Source organism: Oreochromis aureus, linkage group 17 (assembly GCF_013358895.1).
Source record: "Oreochromis aureus strain Israel breed Guangdong linkage group 17, ZZ_aureus, whole genome shotgun sequence".
NCBI classification, from domain to species: domain Eukaryota; kingdom Metazoa; phylum Chordata; class Actinopteri; order Cichliformes; family Cichlidae; genus Oreochromis; species Oreochromis aureus.
This window is the reverse complement of record NC_052958.1, coordinates 2,303,812-2,329,419: the sequence shown is the minus strand read 5'-3', so window position 1 is coordinate 2,329,419 and position 25,608 is coordinate 2,303,812. Positions and strand designations below refer to the sequence as shown.

Below are 25,608 nucleotides of genomic sequence, written 5' to 3'. Positions count from 1 at the left end.
AGGATCTAGTGGTAAATAACAGCTACAGTGTCTTTGTCAGCATCACAGATAAAGTTCGGTCTGATTAAATTTGGGAAACACTTGATAATCAGTCAGTGTGTGGGTGTTTGCTGCAGAACATCTGATATGACGTGCTATTCTGACTTTGTCTAGTTATAAGCTGCCCACAGCTGTACACACTGGTCTCTCCTTCCTCTGCAGCTGACACTGTAGGCTCGTATCCCTCATCTCCTGCAAACTGTTTTATTTTTTACACCAACTAAAATGTTATTTCTCAGGAAATGGCTGCAGGAACCTTGAAAAACTGCAGATCTTGGTATTGTTTAAAATACCCAGCTTTACACATAAAATGCATCCGATGCATACAGCCTGGTAGAAAAGTAGTTTTTTCCCATCATTACGGCTGTGTTATAGATGATTTTATTTATTATTCATCTAGTTGGATACTGTAATTTTTTTATTTATATTTTAAGAAATTATCTAAATATGGAAATGCCAATGCCTCTGTGCTTTAGTCCCGTACACTGTATGGATTCAGTTTGGTAAACCTGGCTGTTGTTTGTTGAATGTTTTTAATCATTTGGTCACTTCTGTCTCCTAAAAACTAACATGGCAGCAGTCAAAGCGCTGCTATGGCTGTCTTTCGTATACAGTCTTTGCTATTCTGTGGCCACAGGTCGTGGTAGTTCTGTAAAAATTAACATTTAAAATAAATTTGCTTGCAAGTTGATTAAAACTCATATATTAATAATGTTGTCAGACCTTGGCTGGCGCCGAGAACTGTGTTTTGATGAGGTTTAGATGGGAGCGGAAAATCGTGGAGCGAGGAGCAGCCAGCGGATCAAACTATAAATGCACAACTGTCTTTCAGAAGAAACACTTCCTGGATTCATCCCACTTCTGTCTGAGGTGCTCTTTGGGAGGGATACGTACAGGTTTATACACCCAGAAACTCCAAGGCCCCTCTTCTGTGGAACCAGCTTCCAGTTTGGATTCGGGAGACAGACACTATCTCTACTTTCAAGATTAGGCTTCAAACTTTCCTTTTTGCTAAAGCATATAGTTAGGGCTGGACCAGGTGACCCTGAATCCTCCCTTAGTTATGCTGCAATAGACGTAGGCTGCCGGGGATTCCCATGATGCACTGCGTGTTTCTTCTTCACTCACTATGTGTTAATAGACCTCTCTGCACTAAATCACACTTGTTATTAATCTCTGGCTCTCTTCCACAGTATGTCTTTATCGCTCCCTGAGCCTGGTTGTGCCGGAGGTTTCTTCCTGTTCAAAGGGAGTTTTTCCTTCCCACTGTCGCCAAAGTGCTTGCTCATAGGGGGTCAAATGATTGTTGGGTCTCTGTATGTATTATTGTAGGGTCTACCTTACAATATGAAGCGCCTTCAGGCGACTGTTGTTGTGATTTGGCGCTGGATAAATTGAATTGAATTGAATTAAGGCGCTCCCTTTATAAAAGACTTTATGTTCATGTGAAGGTTATTAAAAACAGAGTCTGTGAACACACTGGTATTCCACCAACAGGAGATGTCTTTAAAACCTTGGCAGGTGAAAGAGGACAAAGATTCACCTAAATTTAATTCAAATCTGACAAGGAGAACACAAAAGGGGAAACGTAGTGACATAAATGCATCTCTAATAAAGTTTATAAGAAAGCTGTAAAATCCCCGTTTAACTCAGGATACTTACTGGCCTGTAAGCCATCAATCCAAAAAACTTTCCTTTGGTTAAGACTCCTGTGTCCGTCTGCTTGTCGTGTTGAAAGAGGGATGTGCTCAAAGGCTTGTGGTGTAGACTGGTTACTGTTTTGAAGTAAGCTAGAAAGAAAGAACTTGAACACACAAACTAATCTGTAGTTATCGTAGTAGGATTAAAACTGCCATCACTGAGAGCTCCCAGGTGAGCCCTTTCACGACTGTCAACACTCAAAAAGATATTTGATTAAAAGTGTCATCAATATGTTTTAAAAGTAGCACGTGGTCACATTTGAGAAGTTGTAACAAAGTCATTCTTATTTCAGGACAGCCAATTGATAACTGGTTACATAATTTGAGTATATTTGATGTGTTCCAGCTTTGCTGCAGACATGAGTGGTTTTAATAAATCTGTCTCGTTCTCTTACGGAGCCATTTACTTTTATGTCCGTCTTGTGGTCGAGGGTCAGTATTTAAGGGCCGTTGTCTTTTTTCCTTTTTCCCCTCACTAGGCGGAGCTGAAGTCAAAGAAAGCAGCCGAGTCGTTCGCGCTGTGCATCGAGAAGTACAACCGCGTGGGAGGAGAGTTCGAGCAGAAGATGAGCGAGTCCGCCCAGGTCAGCGCCGACTCCAGCTGGGCCTAAAGCCACTTTTTATCTCTCTCTCCCACCCTATGATTTAATGATTTATGCATTTCTGCTTCTCTCGGGCTTGATTTTCCTCTCCGTGTCCTCCCACCACATGAGAACTCGCTCTTATCTGTTCGTTTGTCATCCTACATCCTGCTTTGCCCAAAAAAGGAAACCTCGGCCCCCGACTCCTAAACACCCACCGACCTGCGCACACATCCCGCAACCCTGCTCGTTACCTTTAATCACCGGCTCTGCACTTCCATGGTTACTGCTGCTGTTACCATGGAAATCTTCAACAAACCCCGTTGAGCGGCTTTGTGTTTTAGATTTGAGACGGCGACAGGAATCTCAGCGACCAATTATCTGTTGTAATAGCTCTGAAGGAAAAGGTCTGGTAGTAATTATGAGGAAGTACCTGGAAGAACAACATGTGTCAGGAGACGGTCGTCCGGATGGAGGAAGGCTGCTTTTTATAAGATCAAAATCCTCACGCCTTTTAATTCAAACAAGAGAAGAAGAAAACGCAGACGGTGTGTGTTCACGCACACTTCTCCTGCAGGAACCGTAAATATGAAACCACTGAGAGGCAGAGGGCAGCGTGTCGTACACCAAAAACAACACCGGCTTTAGGGAGAAGCTTAAAGGTGCATTTTGCTTGTCGATGCAGCTGATAGTCGGGCACCTTCACACGATACAAAGTCAGTGATGAGGCACGAGTTATTGATTGGACAGCTTTGGCAACGGCCATCCTAAACGATTATTCAACTAACTGTTGAAGCTAGTTATCCACAAACTCACTGAAACCTTCATTTTGTGCCAAACTAAACCAAATGCACCAGAGATGGCTCAGACCGAGAGCAGTTTGTTGTGATGTTTCAGGGAGAAAGCAGTTACATACACAGAAGCGTTGCAGTGAAACCTTGAGCCGTGTCACAGTACAGATGGAAATGAGGAGCTCTGCCTGAGGCTGAGAGCAGCAGCAGTATTTTATATTTGCTCTCCAAGCCCAGATCTTGCATGTATAATTGGAGTAAAGGAGCTGGCACAAGCTTGCTCATAAGCTTGCTTCTCCACCAAAAGCCAATTTCCCCTATATCAAGACAATTCCCCTGAAGCAGACAGCGACAAATGAGCTGGCTGAATAAAGAGCCAGATCAAACTTAAATGCTAAATCTTCTCGAATTATCGCGGGTTTAACGACCTGGCGAGCCGGTGCCTCCGTAGCTGGCTGACCGCCCAGCTGCAGCTCGGCTCTTTTTCAAAGGCTATTTCCATTTTATTGCATAAAGGTGGAGTTTGAAGAGTGTAGTGGCTGCTCGAAATGCAGAAAAAAAAACAAGCCCCACTATCACAATGTGGAAATGTTTTTTAATTTATTTAAAAGAGACCAGCGTTAGCCAAAAGGCTACTTTTGGAAGGTAAGACAAAATCTAGTCCAGACAACAAATACGTACGATTATAATGAACTTGCATCCTTACAGCAACAAAACTGTCGGTTTTAAAGTATAAACTTATTTATTGGAATAATTTGGATCAAGTAGCTCTTAAATCTCAAACCCCACACGAGGGTTTTGGAGCCATAAAGCAAAGACTTTTCTTGTCTCACCATCTTTGTCTGTGTGTTTGAGCAGAAGTTTCAGGAAATCGAGGAGGCTCATCTGCGGCAGATGAAACAGCTCATCAAAGGTTACTCCCACTCCATAGAAGACACCCACGTCCAGGTGGGACAGGTACGCTCGAGTTCATGTGAAATCCTGCTCTGATATATTTCGTCTTGTTCTTTTCATGCCATCTTGGTCTGCAGTCTTTTTCTTTTATCGTTTCCTCCTGGAGTTACGTTTGTTTAAAGCTCGGTGGGAGAACCGAGCATAGCCACAAATCTGGCCCGGTGTTCAGGATTTGTAGTGACAGCCGATGATAGTGGACCGCACACGTTTGGTGTCCTTGCAGATGTGTTAGAGGTGGAATGGTGATTCCAGCGTTTCCCATTATGACCATAAACAGCATGTGCTCGGTTTCCTGCTGGGGGTATTTTTATGTGCAGCTTATATTAAACAAACAGTGTTTGTGGGTAAATTAGAGCCAGGCGCTGACGCATCAGCACACAGACGCTGTACCGGTCCGTCGTGGTGAAGAGAAAGCTCTCGATTTACCGGTCAATCTACGTCCCTACCCTCACCTATGGTCACAAGCTGTGGGTAGTGACCGAAAGAACGAGATCATGGATAAAAGCGACGGAAATGAGCTTCCTCCGACGGGTGGCTGGCCTCTCCCTTAGAGATGGGGTGAGGAGTTCAGCCATCCGGGAGGGGCTCAGAGTTGGAGCTGCTGCTCCTCCACATCGAAAGGAGCCTGTTGAGGTGGTTCGGGCATCTGACACGGATGCCTCCTGGGTGAGGTGTTCCAGGCATGCCCCACAGGGAGGAGCCCCGGGGCAGCCCCCACAACCTCGCCCCGGATAAGCGGAAGAAGATTTGCTATAGAAACTTAAAGCACGGCGTTTTTTCAATGAAACAGTAACTAAATAAATCCTTCTGCTGTTCTCAACTGTAGGTTCACGAAGAATTCAAGCAGAACGTGGAGAACATCGGCATCGATAACCTCATTCAGAAATTTGCTGAACAGAAGGGCACTGGCAAAGATCGTCCAGGTACTGTGAGCTGGCTGAGTCCAGTTAGGAGGAAACATTCAGCTGCAGAAGTTGCATAACAATAAAATATGAAGACACCCACATTCATAACAGTAGTGTGGAAGCTGATTCATAGAGGCAAACTGTGACTGCCCTGGTTGGATGTGTGTGTTATTTTCATGCAGCTGCGGTTGGATTTGAGGAATATATGACAGCTTTGGTGCCTGAAGGAGGGAAAAAGAGTCGGGCGAAAGCCTTCAGGATACCAGGTCTGGGCAAGAGGGACAAAGAGCCAGACTCTACGTGAGTGTGCGCATTAATGCTCCCAATAATAAACATGGAGTATCTGGGGGATTTTCTTATTCACCTGCGTGTTCGTCTTATTTGCAGTGATTCGGCTGTGACCGAGGCTCTGGTGAGTATTTCACAAAAGGTTTAAAGGCCTTCCTCTTTGAGTGTGTTTGTTTTAGGAGATGAGAGGAAACCCGTGGGTTTGTGTTTGAGTAAAGAAGGTGAGAGGGGGAATCACACGTGTGTGTGATTATGATGTGACTGACGGTGTGGGGTTTCCTCGGTCTATTTCAGTACTTCTGGGAACAAACTTGTGCCACAGGAGAAGTGCAGAGCTCCACGTGAGGGCATGAGTTTGCGTACCCGCCGAGTTGTGTATAAGTGCTGTAAACAGAGAGAGATGTGTAGCTTCGGCCTGTGGTCGCTGCCACAGTGTCATCTAGCAGACTGAGAGGGAGTTCATTTGAAAACACGGAGAGTAATCTAATTACACAGGTTTGGTTTGTTTCTCGATTAATGGACTTTAATTAAATCAGTGGCTGCTTAAAGTTCAGATATGAAATTGTGTATTATTTAAAGTTTCGTCATTTCCTGAATTTTAATGATTAGATAAATAAGTAAACAAACTGTAAACAGTGTTTATCTTTTAGGGGAAAATAATTTATTTTGTATATTTTCATTTTGTTTTGTTATCTTTAAATGTACTTTGAGAAGTTTGCAGTGGTTATCTGTAGCTAACTGGGCGTGAATAACTAAGTCTAACTACCTAAGCAGCTTATTCTCTTTCTCTCGCCCAGATTTTCTTTAAAGATGAAAAAATAAGGGCAAATCTAAAATGTACAAGTGAGGTCAGAGGTCAAATGTTATATTTAGGATCCCCATATACCTGGATCATTACCTGAACGCTTCCAATACAAACAGAGGCAGCAGAATGTGTTAAGGATAAAAGACATTTTATGAAAATTTGACCTTGTTTGACCTTTAAGAAAAGGTCAAAGGTTCAAAGTCATATGATGTGAGGAATCCCCGTGCATCATTCCCTGTATGCCCATATGTTGTGAAACAGAGTTTCATAAAACAGTATTAACACCTTGACCTTCAGATCAACCCATTTCCCTTAAAGGAGAGGTCAGAGGTCAAAAACTTTACACAGTACTTTATTTATGTTGTAATAATCATAGTTTCTAAGGCTTTTTGCCTTTTTTTAACCCATAAATCTTTCATTTAACCTTGAACACCTTGGTGCATGCAAGCCAGATTTGCTAAGATGAACCCACTCTGCACCTCGACTAAGTTTTATCGGTTGTGCCTATAAACACGATACCTCGACACAAAGACGACACATCCCAGCGCTGCCGAAAACATGACCTCATTGACGCAGAGCTCAAAGAAACGAGAAAAACGGCTCATTTTTCATGTATAACTTTCTGGAGATTATCACTGATTTTATGTGTTCGATGCAGAGCAGGTGACATGGAGCTGCTTTATGAGAGCTGGTAATGAAAGTGGCTTAACAGCAGGCCGTTATTGTCAGACTGCGACGTATAATCAGTGAGTGCTAATGTAAAATCATCGATCTTTACATCTACAGCACGTGGCTTACTGCAGTTAAGCAGCAGCTGCAGTTGCATTTGTCGTATTAATGTGACTTTTATAACCTCGTCATATTAACTAGATCACTCCGACTGCTCCTTAATTAGATCGTCTTTCCCTGCGATCCTGTTAAAAAAACACATCGGTGGTCTCGGTTACACGTGTCATCTCAGGCTGACCCACAGAGGTCTGTTTGTTGAAACCGCGTGTAATGAAATATCATCTTAATAAGCCCACGCTCTAAAAATAACTGCTCCCATGTTGGCGAGGTATTAGTTTGGATTTCCTCTCGTCTTTATTGTACTTTCACTCCCAGACATCCTGCCTTGCTTAAATGATTTCCGTCAAACTTGAAAGTGCTCTTGCAGCTTCAGCGAGCTGCTGGCAAGAATGTGTTTAATGCACAGCAGTTGTAGCAGTTAGTCACTGACTCGCACCAAACAGTGTGTCATATTTTTCAGCTGTATTTATTCCCTCTAATGGAAAGCTCTCAGGCCGGAGTGCTCAGTTACACAGTGTGACAAAACACTTCTTTGTGTCAGATATGAGCCGTTTGTCTCTGATCCAGCTGGTGTCTGCCTCCTCCTCTCTCTCCCTCCTCTGTGCGTGTATGTTCCCGTTCATTCCCGCAGAATTCCCCCCTGGAAGTAGACGATGAAGGATTCGTCATCCGAGCTGACAGCACTCAGAATGATATCCTTTTGCTCCTCCTTCATTCAGGACCAGGAAAGACCATTAAGGAATATTTCTGTTTTGAACCTGTAATAAAGAATAACTGATGATGGCGGCAAATAAAGAAGACACCACGTGTGTGTTTGGTGCCTCCAGAAAAGCCTCACTGTTCACGAAAATGTTTTGAAATAAAATGAAAACGTGGATTCGAGTCTTCTGTAACACGTTACCTTATTCGGAGTCGATGCCAACAGCTCAGAGTAACTTTTAATAACTTGTGTCCTAAAGAATCGTCGGTAATCTTTTTCCTTTGTTTCGTCATCTGTCTGCGGTGTCTCGTCCTCTGAGGCGTTTTTATTTTGTTTTTGGTTTATTTAGATCATTTTGTAGCAATCTGTTCTCTCTGGAACATTAACGTTTTTTTACCTGCTTTGATTTAATGTAACAGTTTCAGTACACGAACACTTCCAACCCAAGAGGCTGAATGCTTCTTACAGCCACTCTATTGTCTTTTTTATGTCTGCAATATTTCAATTTCATGCCCATATTTAATTGATAAATATCCACCATATGTCATAAAAATCTTTATTTAGCGGCCCGGTAATGACCATGAACAACAGTGTCCACAGTTAAAGTCTAGCGGGGGTGTTATTCCCACCCTCCCCGTTAGTATTTCTAACTTAGTCTGAGCACCGCTCAGAAACCCTCCGACAGAGTAAATGACGGCGATTTTGATCAACTAAATCTCAATAAATTTCCTGTTGAGTCTTGGGTGTCTAAATGTGAATGAGCACAAATATAACAAGGACCATCTCTTGGATGAAAACTGGAAAAACAATCGCTGCCTCCAGATGAATCACGTCTCTTTCATTGTCTGCAGTCACGATGATTTTTAAATGGATTGTAATCAGAAGGTGAGAGATGGAGTTTAACCAACGTGTCTGCGACGTTTTCAAATTGACCGTAGATGCAGACAGTTAAAGACACGCGTGACTAATCCTGTGTTTAACTGGAGTTTGGTTAAGCTGAGCAGGCCTCCTAATATTTGAATGCTTCTTATCCCGGCTTCGTTCATGTTTGGTGGCAGTGTGAGCAGATGTGAGGAGGCTGTTCTCCCTGAGTGTGCCATCTTCCCATTAAGCTCCCCGCCTGCTAGGAATAAATAGCAGACACTAATCAGAGTCTGAAGGTGCACGTAACGTTTTCATGTGCAACAGAGCAAAGTCCAGGGAGAGGAGGAAGGGGGTGTGGCTTTTTTTGTGGGTAATGATGTGGCAGGAAGTGGCAGTTTGACAGTTTTGCACCACTTACCTGCAGGAAGCTGCGGCCCTGCTTATGTTCATCATGTCTGTCTGTCGGCCCCTCGTTGCTGCTGGTTGTGTTTTTGTTCAGATTTTAATTAAATGAAATGCTTCCCAGTTTAATTATTTATATTTTCTGACTGAAATTAAAAACGGCAGACTCTTTGTGTCATTTAACCATCACCTAGTTTCTTCCTTGACCCTCCTCCACGCTGCTCCGAGGAGAAGGAGACCAACTTTTACTCCAGCGATTCAGACTTTGATGACGATGAGCCCAAGAAGTTCCACATTCAGATCCGACCGGTGGCCAGCAGCAATCGCAGCAGCTCCGTTGCCACAGAGAAGGAGCTCAAAGCTACCGTGGGGGCGCTTACGCTGCCACCCAACAGAGGACTGAAGCAGCAGGTTGGGTTTGATTTCCTTTAAATGAGGATATATTTAAGATGTACACATTAACCCTCCTCAAAACAGTCTGAAGACTTAGTCTTAGTAAATTCCACAAAGAGCCTGTCGGATATAAGACAATATGATGACAAACACTTTTTAACTTTGAACAAAAAAACCTCCGTATGTTTTGGAAACTACTACTTTGATGTTTATCAGTAGGAACTGGAGAGTACGAAGTTATTAAGAAGCTAAAGCTTTCTTCCTTTGGGTATATTCATGGGATTTATTGACAATAATAAGAACACCCAGCAGAATGTCAGCTCTTACCCTTTTCATAGCTCAATATATTGAATATTTCTCCCTCTCTGTCTCGACTTTCAGGTGAAGCGACATCTCTCCAGTAAGTTTGAATGTTGGCATTTAAACGCCTTTAAAAAAATAAATAAATAAAACATTTTCAGTCCTTGTTGGTGTGCAGTAATACCTCTGCTTGTAACATGAGGCAGTGAGAAATGTTTAAAGTGCCATATCTTAACTTTGTGTCCAGGAAACTCGAGTACCGCGGGAGGCCGATCAGAAGACGGGGACACTGCCTCCCGCAGGGGTGAGTCTTTTAGTATGTGACTGAAATTAACGTTATTACCTTTTTTTCTTCTCTGACTGTTGCAGACATCCAGTCCAATCCTTTATTTACAGAGAATAAACAATAAAGACCTAAAGATACATTTTTTTATTGGGGAAAAATAATGGACAGATTAATCAGTAGTGAAGGCAATTGATAGTTTTTAAATTTTAGTTCTGTCTCTGTTTACATCTGTGAGAGTGTTTTCAGGTTGGTGTCCTTCGTTTTTGCTGCTATGAAAAGTGTAGAAAGAGTCAGAATCATCTGCGTATCTGCCTCGTGCAGCATTTCTCACTGTGCTGTCGTCTAGGCAGAAAATATCTTCTTTGGTTGACCTTGCATATACCAGTCGTTAGTCTGCTCGTGCTCCGAAGCATGTTTTATTGCAGACTGGTTCATTATTTTGTCAGAGGTTAGGCTCGAGTGGGAGTCTACAACCTGCTGCACTCCACCAGTGGGGAATCTCTCCCTCTTAAATCCACAGGCAGGAGGATTAATGATCAGCATCTGATTAAAGCAGTTACTCTGCAGTGACAGCAGCACTGGCTGGAGCTCAGTGAGACCCGGCTAATTGCTGGTATTTATCACAGAGAAGGTAATGGCGGGGGGGGGTCTCTCATGTAGTCTCATCTCAGCCCGTCCCAGCCTCTCAGCCTCTGAGTAGCTCTGACGAAGCACAGCGTGCTGCTGATTAGTCCCGATTGGGGGACATCCTCCGCGGTGTCTCGTAATGACGTGTGTGTCTGTGTGGTGTCTGTACAGATGGAGAGCAGGAGGGCCTTCGCAGGTCCACCTCCAGCCCCGATCACAGTAGGTAAGCTACCTTTGCCCTTCACATCATCTTCTACCTGCTTTAAATCTGGCTCTGAGCAGGGCAGGGACACTGTTTTGGAGGTTAAATGGCATCATCAGCATCATCAGGGGCCTGTGCAGCGCTTTGAAGCTTTCACCCTCTTCGATCTCATTTTACCTTTGTAAGCTCGTTTAAATGTGAGGCTCATTTGTCTAATTACCTCGTCCTTTCCCCTCCAGAGCTCAGATGAAGTGATTTTTTTCTCAGCCGTGGTAGTGTGGCCTGTTTTGTTTCTACCTTGTTACCACGGCAAAATGTAGTCCACACCGGTGCTTTAAAGTGTTAGACCGGTGTTTATATGATTGTGGACAGATGTGACAACACAATAGTGTCACAGTCATGCAGGTTTTAGTTCAAACATGGGAACGATTGCTACGTGACATCGGGTGGCACTGGGCCCACACCTTTACGCTTCCTTTAATTTGTAATTTGTGGAAATCTCCATATGCTGCTTAACTGCTTACCCAGTTCAGGGTTGCAGGAAGCTGGGGCCTACGTTAGCTGTCACATGGCAAGAGGCGGGGCTACGCACTGGACAGGTCTCATCACAGACAGCCACTCATGATCGCATGCACACGCTCGCCAAATTAGACCAGTTCACCAACATGCTACTCTTTAGCCTCTGGCAGGAAGCTGCAGTGTACGGACAGAGAAACTCCCTCCGTCCCTCCTCCACTCTCACTGATTTTCTTTATCGTTTCTTCGCTGCTCTACATCAGGTTGAGTTCGGCAGCGTCGGGCTCTGACAGTCTGTTTGGACCGCCGCTGGAATCGGCCTTCAAGTCCAAAAGCTTTGACAGCCGGGACCAACTCAGAGAGCAGAGCACGTTTGGAGCCTCTGAATGTAAGGTTACATGTTACTTTTATTTAACTGTTTATTGTTTGTGTTTTGTTTCTTTAATTACAAAGAGATGGGACTGTTGGACGACCTGAAAGTAAAAGCTCTAAATTCTATGTCTCGGCACCGTTCGCAGGACTAATGTGTTGATTATGTGTGGTAGATGCTGCTTTCTCCTCCGACTCCTCATCTCCGGAGAATGTTGAGGACTCTGGCCTTGACTCACCCTCCCATCAGCCCCTCGGACCCTCCCCCGAACCAGCAGGCTGGGCGGCCTGGCCTCCTGCATCACAGAGTAAAGAGCAAACACGGGGTCGACCGTCGGACCCTTTCCTTTCTGCTTTCCGTGACCACTCCCCCGGAAGCAGTCCTCACCTACAGGACGACCCTACCTCCAGCTGGTCTGTCGCTCCGTCACGCCCCTCGCGCGTTCCCCCTGATATGGACCCCTCGTCGGTGCGGTTCCCCGCCTTCTCTCAGTCCCTCGCCCCACCAGAGATGGAGTCATCAGTGTGGAACTGCAAACACATCCCACCCGAGGATCCCTTCCTCGCTGCCTTTGAGAGGACCGTCACCCAGGAGACGTTAAACCTGTCAGACGCCTGGGCGCGCCCTCCGCCTCGCACTGCTCAGGAGGGCAGAGGAATTGATCTGCGGGCGGACCCCTTCTCCGTTACCTTAAACGACACCAAGACACTTCCAAGCACTTCCTCTTCCTCTTCATCCTCCTCGTCCAATCGTAAAGAGAGGGAGAGGAAGCGGGATCGCAGCCTCCCGCCTCCAATTTCTTCCGATGACCCATTTGCAATCACAATGATCGGCAGCCCAACGCATCAGTCATCGCTGGCAGCAGCAGGTGGGGTGATTCCTCCACGCGGCGGCAGCAGCGGCTCTGCCAGCTCCAGCAGACTCGGATTCGATGCCAATTCGAACACTTTACCGTCAGCTCAGCCAAAGAAGGAGCTAACGCACTGGAACTCGGTCCACAACCCATTTAGTGAAGGCAACAGCTCCAAATCGCAAGAAGCAAGCGGAAAAGGGGAAGGTGGCGGAGAAGAGAGGAGGAAACATCGATCATCGGAAGGTGAGCCGCGCAGGAACGCTCCTCCCCTCACGAGGCATTCGGGGCCGCAGGAGGATCTCTGCTTTTCAACAGACAAAGATCAAGACTGTCTGGATCTCAGCACACAGATGCCCTGCAGTGTCGGCTCTCGTAAGGGTACTGCTTTATTCTTTTAAGACAAAGTTTCTACTTGCTGTATTAAAAAAACACTCGTACACAGGAGCCCACATGATGAATGAAGGATGCATTTCCAGTACTAATTATAAATGTAAATGCCAAGGGTCATGCTGTCCTCCAGCCTCAGTCTGTGGCGCTCCTTAATTAGTCACAAAGGTAGCAATCAGTTTCTTCTCAGAGTAGTCAGAAAAATGAAGTATGAATATGAACACATATACTACATTCAGTTAGAGCACCTTCTTGTTACCTGTGCTCTGTATTCTGGCTCACAGATTAAAGTCAGCTGTTTTGCACTTGGAAAGAAAAGTGCTTCACAGACTCTCGCTGTGATTGGCCCGTGTTAGGTGGGCTAGCCCTTTTATTTCACGTTGAAGGTTATGCAGTCTGATTATTTAATAGCACGTTATGCCTACCTGATTGGTCATTAGAGGCTGCAGGGTGGCTGCGTCTGATTAAAACAGTTTTTCACTGGGGAAAAATAAACGCTAAGCTGAAGGACTGAGATAAAATACATTTAGCCGAGTAGACAATACTAAAAAGTTAACCAGCAGATACTTTTGATGTGGGGCCTTTTTTTAAAATACCGTACCAATAAGGCGCACATAAAATCCTTTACTCAAAAATCAACAGTGCACCTTATAATCCGGTGCGCCTATTGTAGCGCCTGGTTGTGCTCACTGACCTGGAACAGATGTTATGTGGTACACGGCGCTCAAAAATCTGTCAAAAATGTTTTAGTACGACTTTGGTAAGCTACGAAGCCGCGCCGCTTGATGGATTGTTGGCGCATTACGGCTACCGTAGTCAGGGGACCGTCTACTTCGGGTCCCAAAGTCAAACGAACACTGCGGCATCACTGAGAGTTAAAAACTGTCTAAATTCTTTCATCTTTAATAAAATGATAATTGTTGCTGCTTTACCAGGTGTAACAATTAAGTTTAACATCCAGGCATCCATGAAAACAGGATTTATTACATTTAACTGAGTTAGAAGTTAGCAGGAAGTTAGCTCGCTAGCTTCCACCTAAGCATGATATAGCATGTTCTGACTGAGAGATTCCTGAAACATTCAAACGTACAGCTCTGCTATCACTTCCAACATAAATGAAGACAGAAAACTAAACAGCAGTGACGTTTGTAGGGTTACTGAAGTTGGGCTAGCTGCTATATAATGATGTGCTACGTGATCGCTAGCGACACAGCTATGTTAGCATAGCATAAACACAGTGAAGCTGGAGGATGAACGCTAACTTTTTTCCACTCGATCAAAGTTAACGTGAGGGTTCCCGATGGTTAGGGACAAATGCAATCGCATGGCAGGATGCTGTAAAGATATGTAAAGCTATAACGATCGTGGCTCAAGAGTTGGCAGTTTGTCTTGTAATCAGAAGGTTGCCGGTTTGAGCCCCGGCTCCGACAGTCTCTGTCGTTGTGTCCTTGGGCAAGACACTTCACCCGTTGACTACTGGTGGTGGTCAGAGGGCCCGGTGGCGCCAGTGTCCGGCAGCCTCGCCTCTGTCAGTGCGCCCCAGGGTGGCTGTGGCTACAATGTACCTTCCATCACCAGTGTGTGAATGACCGAATGTAGTGTAAAGCGCTTTGGAGTCCTTAGGGACTAAGTAAAGCGCTATACAAATACAGGCAATTTACCATTTATAACTTTTCACCCTAACTTATATTTTTGTGTTATGATTGTAGTCAATTGCAATTTAAACTTATTCAAATGTGAAAATAATTTTTCTCACATGAGCTACAAAACAAACCGCAAAGCTCTCGCGGATCCCAGTAAATAACTAAATGACTAAAACCAACAGTTTTCCCATTCGTGAATCACTCGTGCTCGTCTTAACACAAACTTGTGTTCAGCACTGCAGTGGATTTGTTGTGCAAAGTCTGATGACAAGTCTTGTTGAAGCAGTGCGAATAAGATTTTGGCAGCGTGGTATTTTGAGCATCTGTCTCATCCTCAGGTTTCTGCGTGTGATTTAGATCCACTTTCATCCACTTTGTGTGTGTTTCCTTTTTTAAGGCTCCAAACATAACTTCAGACAGGACACAGCTGAAGCGGTCACAGCCGCTCCTGCGAGAGCGACCCGGGCCAAGAGGTCTTCGGGTCGACTCGGTGGCTGTGAGAGAGTGAGTATTGGTCACGGCTTAACCCTTCAATTTCAGAAGCAAGACTGTCATGCTATGTAAGAGCAGCACTAATTCAGACCCGGCTGTGCGTTTCAGTCGCGGTCCCTGTGCTCCTCTCCACTGCCAGAGCCCTGCCCTTCCCTCACCTCCTCCTCCTCTTCGAGTCCCAGTGAATGGGGGCCTCAGGCCAGAGACGGGGAGTGGGGGGGTCAAAACCAAGCTCAGAGCCCTGCCGGGGTGGGACAGGCCTCGCCGCTGCCCTACCAGCACCAGGACCACCAACAAAGACGGTGTAAGCCACACGGGCACATATCTAAAAATGTCTTTTCAGTTAAAACCACACAGTGAGAGCGAGAGATATGAGACCTGGCTCCCTGCTATCACTGCTGTCCTGTGAAAGATGCCTTCATCATAATATTTCTCTACAGTGCATCTGTCCAGAGGCCCCAGTCCCATATCGCTCAGCACACAGGAGGCGTGGCCAGTAGCAGCAGCCATTACTGAATACATCAATGCCTACTTCAAAGGTGGACAGCACAATCGGTCAGCATGACGCTCTTTATTTCTTCATTTTGCTATTTAACTGCAGACTGTACGCTTAGTTTAATTAACTTGCCTCTTCTTCCATCGTCAGCTGTCTGGTGAAGATCACAGGTGACCTCACGATGTCCTTCCCAGCAGGCATCACTCGTATTTTCACTGCCAATCCCAACGTTCCCGTGCTCAGCTTCAGACTGGTCAACATCTCAAAGATCGATCACTTTCTGCCCAATCAAAAGCTTCTCTACAGGTCGGCCATCTTTTTGTTGTTGTTGTTGCTTTTTAGTCTCAGCTCTTGTGTCTTTATCGTTGCTGTCTTCGATCCTCCTCAGTGATCCGTCTCAGAGCGACCCCGACGCCAGAGACTTCTGGTTCAATATGCAGGCTCTGCAGCTGCACCTGCAGCGAGAGGCCGAAGTCAATCCGCAGGCTTCGTACTACAACGTCGGGCTGCTCAAGTATCAGGTCAGGATAGAAACCAAGGATCCCGCTTCTTCGTCACACCCAAAAAATAACTTTGCCTCGTTTCCTCAGGTGTCTTCTCAGGACCCTGGTCGGGCGCCTCTTTTGCTGTCAGCCGAGTGTCAGCGGAGCGGCACGGTGACCAGGGTCTCCCTGGATTATCACTGCTGCCCCGCCACCGCGCCCTCCACCCAACTCACTGCTGTCCAGGTGCTCCTGCCGCTGGACCACACTGCCACAGACCTGCAGTGCCAGCCGCCCGCCTCCTGGTAAGCAGACGTGATTTTTTTTTTTTTTTTAAATAATAAAAAAGTAAAACTGTGGAGGTATTTTAATTTATCATAAATTTGTTCTACTTTAACATCCAGAACATCTCACAAAGGCCACAGAACAACAGTGTCAGTATGATTATAGGGAGCAGTGTGACCCCTTTGTCCAAAGCAAAGGGAGACAAATAAAGAGACTTTGACATCTAAATAATTAAATAAATAGAGCAGCTTGTGAGATGCAGCAGGTATGACAGAGGTGCTCATGGTTGCAGTAAGCAGTAACTTGTGTGAGAGCTACAGTCCAGAGGTGGGGGAGGTAATGGACAGAGCTCAGTCTTCTGACAGCCTGGTGGATGAAGCTGTTCAGCAGTCTAGCCCGAATGCTTCGGTACCTCCTCCCCGAAGGCTGAAAATGGAGCGTGAAGGGTGCGGGGGCGAGGCGAATGTTGAAAATGTTGTCCATGGCGGAGGGCAGAGGGGCAGCGAGTATCTGCGTTGACGGGTCTACGAGGAGGTTGTGAAGCCTGCGTAGCACACGGTGATGCAGCCAGGAAGGACGCACTCAGTGATGCCCTGGCAGAAGGAGAACGTGATGAGAGGCGGGACTCATGCTTCTCATTGATTTGCAGAGGAAGCAGAGGCGAGTTGGAGCCTTCCTGTTGGACCAGGAGACGTCCTCAGAGTTCCTGTGGGAACTTGCTGCTGCTCGCTCTCTCCTGCAGCACCGTCGATGGTCAGTGGGGGGTGCTGTGGTCTGCCACAATCTGTTTAGTCTTCAGTACATTCAAGAAAAACATGTTGTGTTTACACCACTGGACCAGGTGTAGCTGGCTTCATCCTTGTTAGGGATCAATGATGATGTGGTTGGTGCTGCAGGTTGGAGCAGTACTAACCACCAATAATACGACAATGCTGGTGATGCTCAGTCACTGTGTTCAGATGAGGTCATGCTGTAGCCCTGTGACTGTTTGACTCGGTGAAATGTGGTTGATTAGAGTTTCCTAACTGGATTTATTTCATGTAATTTTGAAGACAGGACAGTGAAAACATGCTGTATATAGATTTCCTGAGAGCTGCTATAAGTAATAAATGTATGGGAAACTGTACGTGAGTAAAGATATGTGCACGGTTAGCAGACTTCACTACTACTACTGTTGGATCTCCCTACAAGAAGGAAACCAAGAAAACAGATGTTTGCAGGACTCTGGATGCACTGCATGCATAAAATATCCAAAGTTACACATTTACTCATAAAAAGCTCTGAAATCCTCTTAAATTGAGTTTGGATGTGTCCTAAATGTTTTTAATTACATCACTGTGCTGCTGTTTTAGGCCCTCAACACGATTATGTCACATAACGTGACTCCATCTTGATGCATTCTCAATCATCCAGGAAAGTAAATCTCCAAAAGTTGAATCTGTTCTGATCAATGGTCATGGTAATTTGCACAATTATGATTAAGGAACTGACCTCACAGCCCATTGTTCCTTCAGTGGGCTGGTTTCAGTCATTATGCAAATGTACTGTTTATAAGATTTGGGGAAACCTGCAGTCAGCTGAGACTGAAGAAGTCACTTGGATGAGTGACGAAACGTTTCTCCCACCAAACGCTACGTCCAGATGAACAGAATCAACTTTTGGAGAACGTGACTCCATCTTTAAGGTTTCATGGTTCTGCGTTCAGGTTTTTGTAAAAGTAGGCTGATTGGACACAGTAACTAACTAAAAATGATTGTAGTTGATGCCTAATTTCAAAGTTCCCACGGCTTTGGCGTGGCAGGAGGTCAGCTTAACGCTGAAATAACGGCAGAGCTTCATTGGGAGTTTTCTTGTACCCAGTCTAACCCGATGGCAGTGTAAGATCTCTCCATATGTCCTGTTAATATTGAGTCACTTTTTGTATTTAATGTGAAACATCACTGTTTATTCTCTGTTTTTAGTCATTTTAATATCAGGGCGACGCCGTGGTGCAGCGATTGTCTTTGTCTCCTCACGGGAAGTGCGCCGCTGGTTTGAGTCTGGGGCCTCTGTGTGGAGTTTGCATGTAGATGCTGCACTCTTATATTCTACTTTTCATCCCTCAAGCATTTTTCAGACAACTCCACACAAATCATACAATCTATAGATGATTTAAAATGGTTTCAGTGGATTCAGGTCAGGATTTATGAAAACTTTTTGGGATAAGGATTTTGAAATTGATACCATGCAGTGGTGTAGTAACTCGGGGACGCAGGGAGTTACTACACAGGTGGAGGATTATCCTAATATTGTAAGGCATTCGCCCCATAATATAAGGATATTCCTTTCTTGTGCTACTACTGCAGCTTCCTAATTAAAGTATATTTTCCTCATTAAACAAAAGCTGGCAGGATACACAGAGAGACGTTTTCAGGGAGCTTCGGCATTCAGAAAATGCCAGCAGGGCTTTACTGCAGGGAGGTGCAGCTGAGAGCCTCTCAGTAAGAAAACCAAGACGTTCACTGTTCCCTGCTGTTTGCAGACAGCAGCAGAAAATCAGATAAAGTAGCTCAAAAACATCAGAGTGCAGTTATCCACTGGCTTCTTTGGTGATTTAACTTCTGTGACCTTTGATATTAAACCACATTTGCTATTACAGCCGGCAGCCACAGGTGGCGCCAAATCCATCGTCCAGATGAACGTTTATCGTTATTGTCTTCAGTATTAGTAACGATGTTTAATAGGCTGGGCTTAGCGAAGACTAAAAGAATGGCTGAGGTCGATAACCCGAGACATTTGGAGGATGTTTAAAGGTCGGAGGTTAAGAGCGTTTTTGGCCTCACTGACTCTTTTTCTGCCTCCACAGGAACGCTGATGAACGTCGGCTGCTGTGGAAACTGCCCAACCTTTCCCCGACCAACCACAGCAAAGGTCAGGGCTCTGATTTTTCCTTCGTCTCTGTTTTTAACCCCCGTCGAGCCAGGAAGCCTCGATTAGTTGATGCTCGACACGCAAGACGCTCACAGTAACCGATTAGTTTTCTCCTCTTTACATCACTGACAGTCGTAACTCTCGGTGACTTCACAAACATCCGCGTCCTCTTCCCGGAGGTGTGCGATCACCTCGTTAACTGTAGAATTAACACGTGAGCGTGGCGGCGGGTCTTCTCCGCCTGGTTAAGATGAACAAAATGAGAGCGAAGCTGCTTCTGAATACTGAGCTGACTGATTGCATGACATTAATGGTACACAATGAGAGATGGCTCTAAGGCTCTAATTTCAGCTGGGAAAGTCTAACATTTAAGTCATTTAAGCTGAAGGTTTTCTTCACCCGTGTGCGTCTTTGTACCCGACACCCACAGCTCTCCTCTTTATCGCATACCTTATTCGTCTAATCATATATTATTACCTCTATGTGAAGCAAAGGGCTTTACAGATAAGGAAACCATTCACAGGACAAAGCAGGACAAAGCATTGATAGTTAGTTGTTTGAGGCAGTGACAAAAGCACTGAAAGGCGGCCATAACTCCTTCCTGCCCCTCTGAATCCTTTTTGTTTCTTTATGAGTTAAATTTAAAAAATGTAGCTTTGCATAAATGCTGTCTGACAGTTTGTCATCAGTTAGCTTCACCGTTCGTCTTATAAACAGAAGGAGGTGTTGCTCAACTAGCATTTCTTCTTTTACGCCTTCGTCATACGTGAATGCGCACACCTCTGCGACTCTTGCTTATTCGTTTGTTTGCGAGTCAAACAAGTGAGCCGAGGGTAGATTTGCTTCTGTCAGACGATGCAATCAAACTTTCAGTGTGTGCTTAAAGAGCAGACTTGCAGCTTCGTTAACTCGTGAGGAATTAAGTCGTTTTTAAGCACAGTCCCCTGTTACCAGAGGCTCAGCACAAACGAAGCAGACATAATATCTGAAGGGCTGAATGTGGATCTCGTAGCTGTTCATTAAGATTTAAATATGAGGAGATGTCAAGAAAACTCGAAGCAGGCAGCACACTGAGCAGCTGTTCTGGAGCTTTCTGCTTACTTACCTTTCATTTCCAGGCTTCTGTCTTCGGTGTTTTCACACTTCTTTGTAAAATAGCCTTTTTCATTTATAAATGTGGCTTCTTTTGTTACATGGAAAACACATTTAAACATTTAGGTGTCGTGTTTTAGAAACTCCGCCCCTTCTTTGTACTTTATATCTGACAGATGCCACAAAATGATTCTCCTCTTCACCTGAACTCAAAGCGTGTGTGTTTGTGTGTGTGTGTTCCTGTTTAGATATCTTTGTGAGGACCAAAAATTGGAAGTTTACTGTGCGTATGGGGACCAACAGTCACTTGTGAGGACACACACACCACGAGTTTAAAGGCATTTTTGAGGCTCAAAATGTGGTTTTAATGTCAGGGTTCCAGTTAGGTTATGGTTCATTTTTGATGGTTAGGGAAAGCATTGTCAATTAGATGTCCTCACTAAGATAGCAAAACGAGAGTGTGTGTGTGTGTGTGTGTGTGTGTGTGTCTCAGTGAGGTAAACAGACCTTGTGAGTCACCGACTTTAAAGAGTCGGGTCTTTTCTGCTCTTTATCACTGCCGTGTGTTGATGTGTGATTCCAGGCTCAGGGACTCTGTGTGCCAGCTGGCAGTGCCTGGAGGTCCCTCGCGGCCCTCCACCCAGTCTGGCTGTTCAGTTTGTGGGCTCTGGGGCCTCGCTGTCAGGCATGGACGTGGAGTTGGTGGGCAGTCGCTACCGCATGTCGCTGGTCAAGAAGAGGTTTGCCACAGGTGACTCTGAACACACTCACGTAGTTTCTTTTTACTAACGATACTGGAGGTGGTGGCATTTCATCTTATTTTACACCCTTTACAGTGCTGTGCTAGTCTTTAAACACTCTTTCTTTATATTTTGCTTTCAAGGAGACGGACTTTGTTGTAATTTTTTTTTTTAAAGTGCCCTTGAGCAACCGTTCTCCTTGGACATTGGCTGTTTATCCCCTTCACTTTCAGTCCAGTCCTCCCCGATTGTTTTCAGAGGAATGTCTTTGTATTTAAAGCACCCAGCACTGACCTGAGAACCATTCAACTTAAAGAGTTTTACTTTTTATCTGTAATGGAAATAATGCGAGTATTAGAATTCCTGTCATTTTTATATCATTTTGTTCCTGTACCTAAATGGCTGTTGATATACAGGTGCAGGACAGTTAAGCATTTCCTTTCTAACACCGTTCTCATACCTGCCTGTTTTAAATCTAAAGCTGCTCAGTTTAGCACGATGATCGCCAACAGCAGCTGTACGTTTTTCCACTTAGTCTTTATACTGATAACAACATCATTTTTAGCCATCTGCAGAGCTAGGCTAATACTTGGTGCTAAGCCGAGTGATTTCTGGCTCCAGATTCATGCTTGAATAAGAGAGTTGTATCAAAGAGAAGCTCCAGTTAGTCCGATTTGTGTTTATGGTTAAAATAAAATAGGATTTATTCTTTTTTTTCCCCCTCAATGGTTTGATTTCTTAATCTAAACCTTTTGCATGTGTGACTCCCCTTTCTACCTTCTGATTATTCATTTATGTTAATGTCTCTGACAGGGAAGTACATGGCGGGCTGCTCCTTGTGAATCAAACTAAAGGACCGTCAGATTTCTGAATGGAGATTGCTGAAGGTTCAGAGAACTTTGCACTTTCAGTGCCTGAGTCGAGGGCTGGAGAGAGGAACTCGCTTCCTCCCATCAGTGTCCTGCTGCTCTAGGACCAATTATTTTCTCTAATTTAACTCGTGTGTTGTCGTACGTTCAGCTGTCCTCTTCCAGGAAGAAAACTTTTTTTTTCCCTATTAAATCTGTGTCCATGTTGTTCTGTACACCTTTGTGTCAAAAGACTGCAGACTGAGATAGATATGCTCTTGATTACTTTTCTTGAATTAGAAAAAAGTGTGAATAAAATAAAAACTTTACTGTCTGGAGTTCCACCTCTACAGCATCGATTATGAGCAAACATCTTGTACAAAACCTTAAAAAAAAAAAAACTTGTTTGTAAATCTGATGTTTGTGATGAGATTTGATAAAAATAAAAAGTGCTGGAAGGTTGTTGTTTTTTTTTTTTTTTTTGTTTACATCAATTTATTACACATTGTGACCAAGTACAAAATACAGCTGAACTATGCAGTTTATTACAGACCGTCATCTGTCCTTAGGCTAGTTAAAGTGTAGTCAAGAACAGGTTTAAAAATACACAAAAATAAGGGTTCAGTATACTTGTAAGAACCTAGTTCAATAAAAAATAATCCTCCATCAAAAAATCTAAAACAGCCTTACAAAACATTACAAAGTACACATAGAAATTATTCTTTCCAAAGCACTTTAAGGCAAATTACTGTGACAGGCACAAGTTACAAAAAGCCTTAAACTCATATTCAAAGATTCCCATTGCTACAACAAAATCCTCTGTGAGGGAAATGAGGAGGAGGAGGGAAAAAAACGAACCAATTTCAACACAAAACTCAAGTCCATTAAATCAGATTAGTCCATATAAATAGATTTTATAGATTTTTTTTCTTATGTCAGTTTAATAGCTTACTGAGAGCTTCAGCGCTGCAGTAATAATTAAATTTCATTACATTGAACAGTTGAGATTGGATACAGATTCATCACACACGCCAGTCTAATCCGTTACACATCAAAGCATTTCTTTCTGATACAATGTGACCAACCAGGTAACAGCGTGAACAAAAGATTAGGCAAAGACCAAAGGCCACGAAGCACGCACTGTCTACATCATATAAAGATAGATATATATAATTTATGGATTAATTCCCCAAATAACGCACTGGATTTTTCTATCTATTTCAAACAAAACGTAAGACTTGAACTCAGTAACAGCATGAGGTCAAAGGATTCGGGGAGTGCGTGTCGGCTGCGACGCCCACGAGATCGTTTTGTGTCAGCGTTTTTGGTTTCGAGGAGTTTGATTCGTCTTGAAATGAGCGAGTCCAGATTCCAGTTCAGGGGTTAATGTCCCGTCTCCGTCAAGCTGATTACTGTGGATTTGTTCTGACCGCGTGGCAGCTGAGTAAACTGCCACAGGTCCCCACAGAGCCGTCGACACGCTCAAACCGTGAGGAGGAACGAGAAGAACTATTTACATTTTATAAAAGAAATGGGTGAGGGACACGAAACAGTGGCTACATTTCATTTTTTCCTTTATTTTTTTTTTTTTTATAGTTGCCTCATCACGTGAGCCAAATGAGGCACAGCATAGAAATCTACTGAGGTAAACGGGTCAACGTGTTACACAGCCAAACTGACAGCAGGAGCTTCCTGCCTTACAGACTACTGCGACATTACGAGGTCCTGCCTGACACATGGAGCCAGAGCTGAGGCTCGGCTGGTGGGAGCAACTGAGGGGAAAGGTCCTTTGGATCTACAGGTTGCATGTTCTTGTTATACCCCCCCCCGCGCGTTCGCTACGAGCTGCAGCAGAGGCAACGAGGAGAGCACACCTACACATAATCACTGTTAAAGGTGCTTCGAATGTTTGAGGTTTGGAGACGATACATTCATACTGCGGTAGAGGCACAGCTGAGGGACAGACATCTCAAAGTTAGCAATCTAAGGCACTCAAATGACACTATGGCACAGCTAGTTAGAGTCTTAAAAACAAAAGGAGGGAGGATGAATCACCAACACCACACATCCAGTAAAAAAAAAGTACTGCACAGACTCTTTCACAGTTGCAACAAAAACAAAGATGCTCAGACCTGTTACAGAGTGGCGCGAAAAGTAAAAAACAACCTGTGAGCTTCTCGGGGGGAGAAGGTCACTGTATTTATAAATGCTAGTGAGGGGAGGGCTGACATTGCTACACTCTTGTCTATGTACATTGCACACGCTGACTGCAGGAGGATGCTCGGCCCAGGGGCCAAGAGCGGTGACCCGAAAGGCCTAAAAAAAATGAGTGAGATGCTGGTCAGTGTGGCTCTCAGTTTGACCCTGTTCACACCAGACTCACATCTCCTGCAGAGGGTGGCCCATTTCAATCCTCTCTCTCTTTACGGCTGGTTCAGTCGGTCCTCTGGATGCATCGGCGTCGCTGCCCAAATCACTCATCTCATCAGAGAAAGACGCATCTGCAGAGACGCACACGGCGACTGTTAGTGTGAAAGCAGTGACCAGTAAAACTATAATATTCTGTTCATCTGGACTTGAACTAAACTGTATCGAATGAAAAATGAAGACTGTGAAAAGTACCTTTTTCCATGAGTGATGGCATCATAGAGGTCAGGTCACTGAACTGTAATTCAGATGAGAAACCGTGTCAGTCATTGCATAACTTAACCTATTCCTTCCTCGCTCTTCAAACACACTCTCTCACCTCTCCCATGACAGCTATAGGAGTTTCTCCGGTGGCCTGAGCCACGCGGTGCTCCACCAGGTAAAACATGTACTCGTCGTAAAGAAGGCGAATAAGGTGGAAGGAGCCAAAACTGGCTGCACTGCGCAGAGTCAGATCTCTGATCACCATGGAGCTACAAGAGAAGGAAAGATGTCACGTCAGGGAGCTACAGGGAGCTTTACAAGCTAATGAACGTTTCTAAAAACACCACATAATCGGCGGCTTATACTGGAAGTGTGAACAGAGACGAGTCCACCACACCGACCTGTAGAAAGACCATTTGAGCAGGAACTGGCGTGCAGCTTTGGGGAAACTGGGGCTGCCCTGGTGAGGCTTCAGAACCTGAGAGACCACATTATCCAGCCAGGTGGCCCACTGATCCAGAGAGCTCTGCTGCTGCAAAGTGACCTTAAAGTCCTGCTCCAGACGCTGCACCACGCTCTCGTCACACTGACACACCCACGACGCCTGCTCCTGTTAGACGCAACAAACACGCCCAGGCACATTCAGCGAGAAAACCCCAAACACGGTGTTGACACATTCACTTCCCTTGTGCAACAGAAATATTTGTCTTTTTACGTGAGGTTTTCCGCTCACCTGGACGTTGGCAAAGTCCACCCTGTTGAGGTCGGAGAGCATCTGGTTGATCTGGGAGGTGTTCTGGAGGACGGCACGCGCCGCCTGGGCCAAGTGGTTCAGACTGGTGTAACGTCTCAAAGTCTGAGCAAAAGCGCTGACCACGGCCACCTGTGCACAGAAAATACACGATGAGCCCCGTTTGACTGGAATGAGTCCGAACAGATAAACCGTTTGTTTTCAGGCTGAAAATCTGCACCAAAAATAAAAAGCGCGGCTATGTTGAATGTCACAATGTAATAGCGTCAGAATCCTGTTATGCTTCAACATCACACGGAGACAGCTGAGGGCTGCTGCCCCCACAACCCAGCGTCCAATAAGTGGATGGATGGATAAACAAGCCTCCACAGTTTTCTGATAATTCACTGAAGAAATATTCACAAAGTGAATTTTGGGTAAACTTTTACGGTCATATCACCATGTGGTGATACACAGATGGACATTTAGCAGCAGCAGACAAAGAAC

The 25,608-nt window shown here is 44.8% G+C and overlaps 2 protein-coding genes across 7 annotated transcripts in view; one reads left to right on the top strand and one right to left on the bottom strand.

Moving 5' to 3' along the window:
* The window catches only part of fcho1 (FCH and mu domain containing endocytic adaptor 1), a 60,755-nt gene extending 38,554 nt beyond the window's left edge, over positions 1–22,201 (top strand). For 2 of the 4 annotated variants that reach the window (XM_039601314.1, XM_031758660.2), the window contains 21 exons: positions 2,219–2,323; positions 3,970–4,068; positions 4,892–4,988; positions 5,153–5,270; positions 5,358–5,382; positions 7,484–7,544; positions 9,036–9,229; positions 9,593–9,611; positions 9,759–9,815; positions 10,596–10,647; positions 11,406–11,530; positions 11,688–12,743; positions 14,793–14,899; positions 14,996–15,191; positions 15,328–15,442; positions 15,534–15,689; positions 15,772–15,904; positions 15,974–16,170; positions 18,996–19,060; positions 20,736–20,903; positions 21,706–22,201. In XM_039601314.1, coding sequence (XP_039457248.1) covers positions 2,219–2,323; positions 3,970–4,068; positions 4,892–4,988; positions 5,153–5,270; positions 5,358–5,382; positions 7,484–7,544; positions 9,036–9,229; positions 9,593–9,611; positions 9,759–9,815; positions 10,596–10,647; positions 11,406–11,530; positions 11,688–12,743; positions 14,793–14,899; positions 14,996–15,191; positions 15,328–15,442; positions 15,534–15,689; positions 15,772–15,904; positions 15,974–16,170; positions 18,996–19,060; positions 20,736–20,903; positions 21,706–21,734 — 3,174 coding nt within the window. In that variant the 3' untranslated portion in view covers positions 21,735–22,201. The remainder of the gene's footprint in view (positions 1–2,218; positions 2,324–3,969; positions 4,069–4,891; positions 4,989–5,152; positions 5,271–5,357; positions 5,383–7,483; positions 7,545–9,035; positions 9,230–9,592; positions 9,612–9,758; positions 9,816–10,595; positions 10,648–11,405; positions 11,531–11,687; positions 12,744–14,792; positions 14,900–14,995; positions 15,192–15,327; positions 15,443–15,533; positions 15,690–15,771; positions 15,905–15,973; positions 16,171–18,995; positions 19,061–20,735; positions 20,904–21,705) is intronic. The other 2 variants (XM_031758662.2, XM_031758661.2) reach the window with 2 other exon arrangements.
* A 5-nt stretch (positions 22,202–22,206) lies between these two features.
* rfx2 (regulatory factor X, 2 (influences HLA class II expression)) overlaps positions 22,207–25,608 on the bottom strand; it is a 28,024-nt gene continuing 24,622 nt past the window's right edge. For all 3 annotated transcript variants that reach the window (XM_031758665.2, XM_039601315.1, XM_039601316.1), the window contains 5 exons: positions 25,105–25,254; positions 24,773–24,981; positions 24,487–24,640; positions 24,363–24,405; positions 22,207–24,241 (listed from right to left, as the gene is read on the bottom strand). In XM_031758665.2, the coding sequence (XP_031614525.1) occupies positions 24,120–24,241; positions 24,363–24,405; positions 24,487–24,640; positions 24,773–24,981; positions 25,105–25,254 (678 nt within the window). In that variant the 3' untranslated portion in view covers positions 22,207–24,119. The remainder of the gene's footprint in view (positions 24,242–24,362; positions 24,406–24,486; positions 24,641–24,772; positions 24,982–25,104; positions 25,255–25,608) is intronic.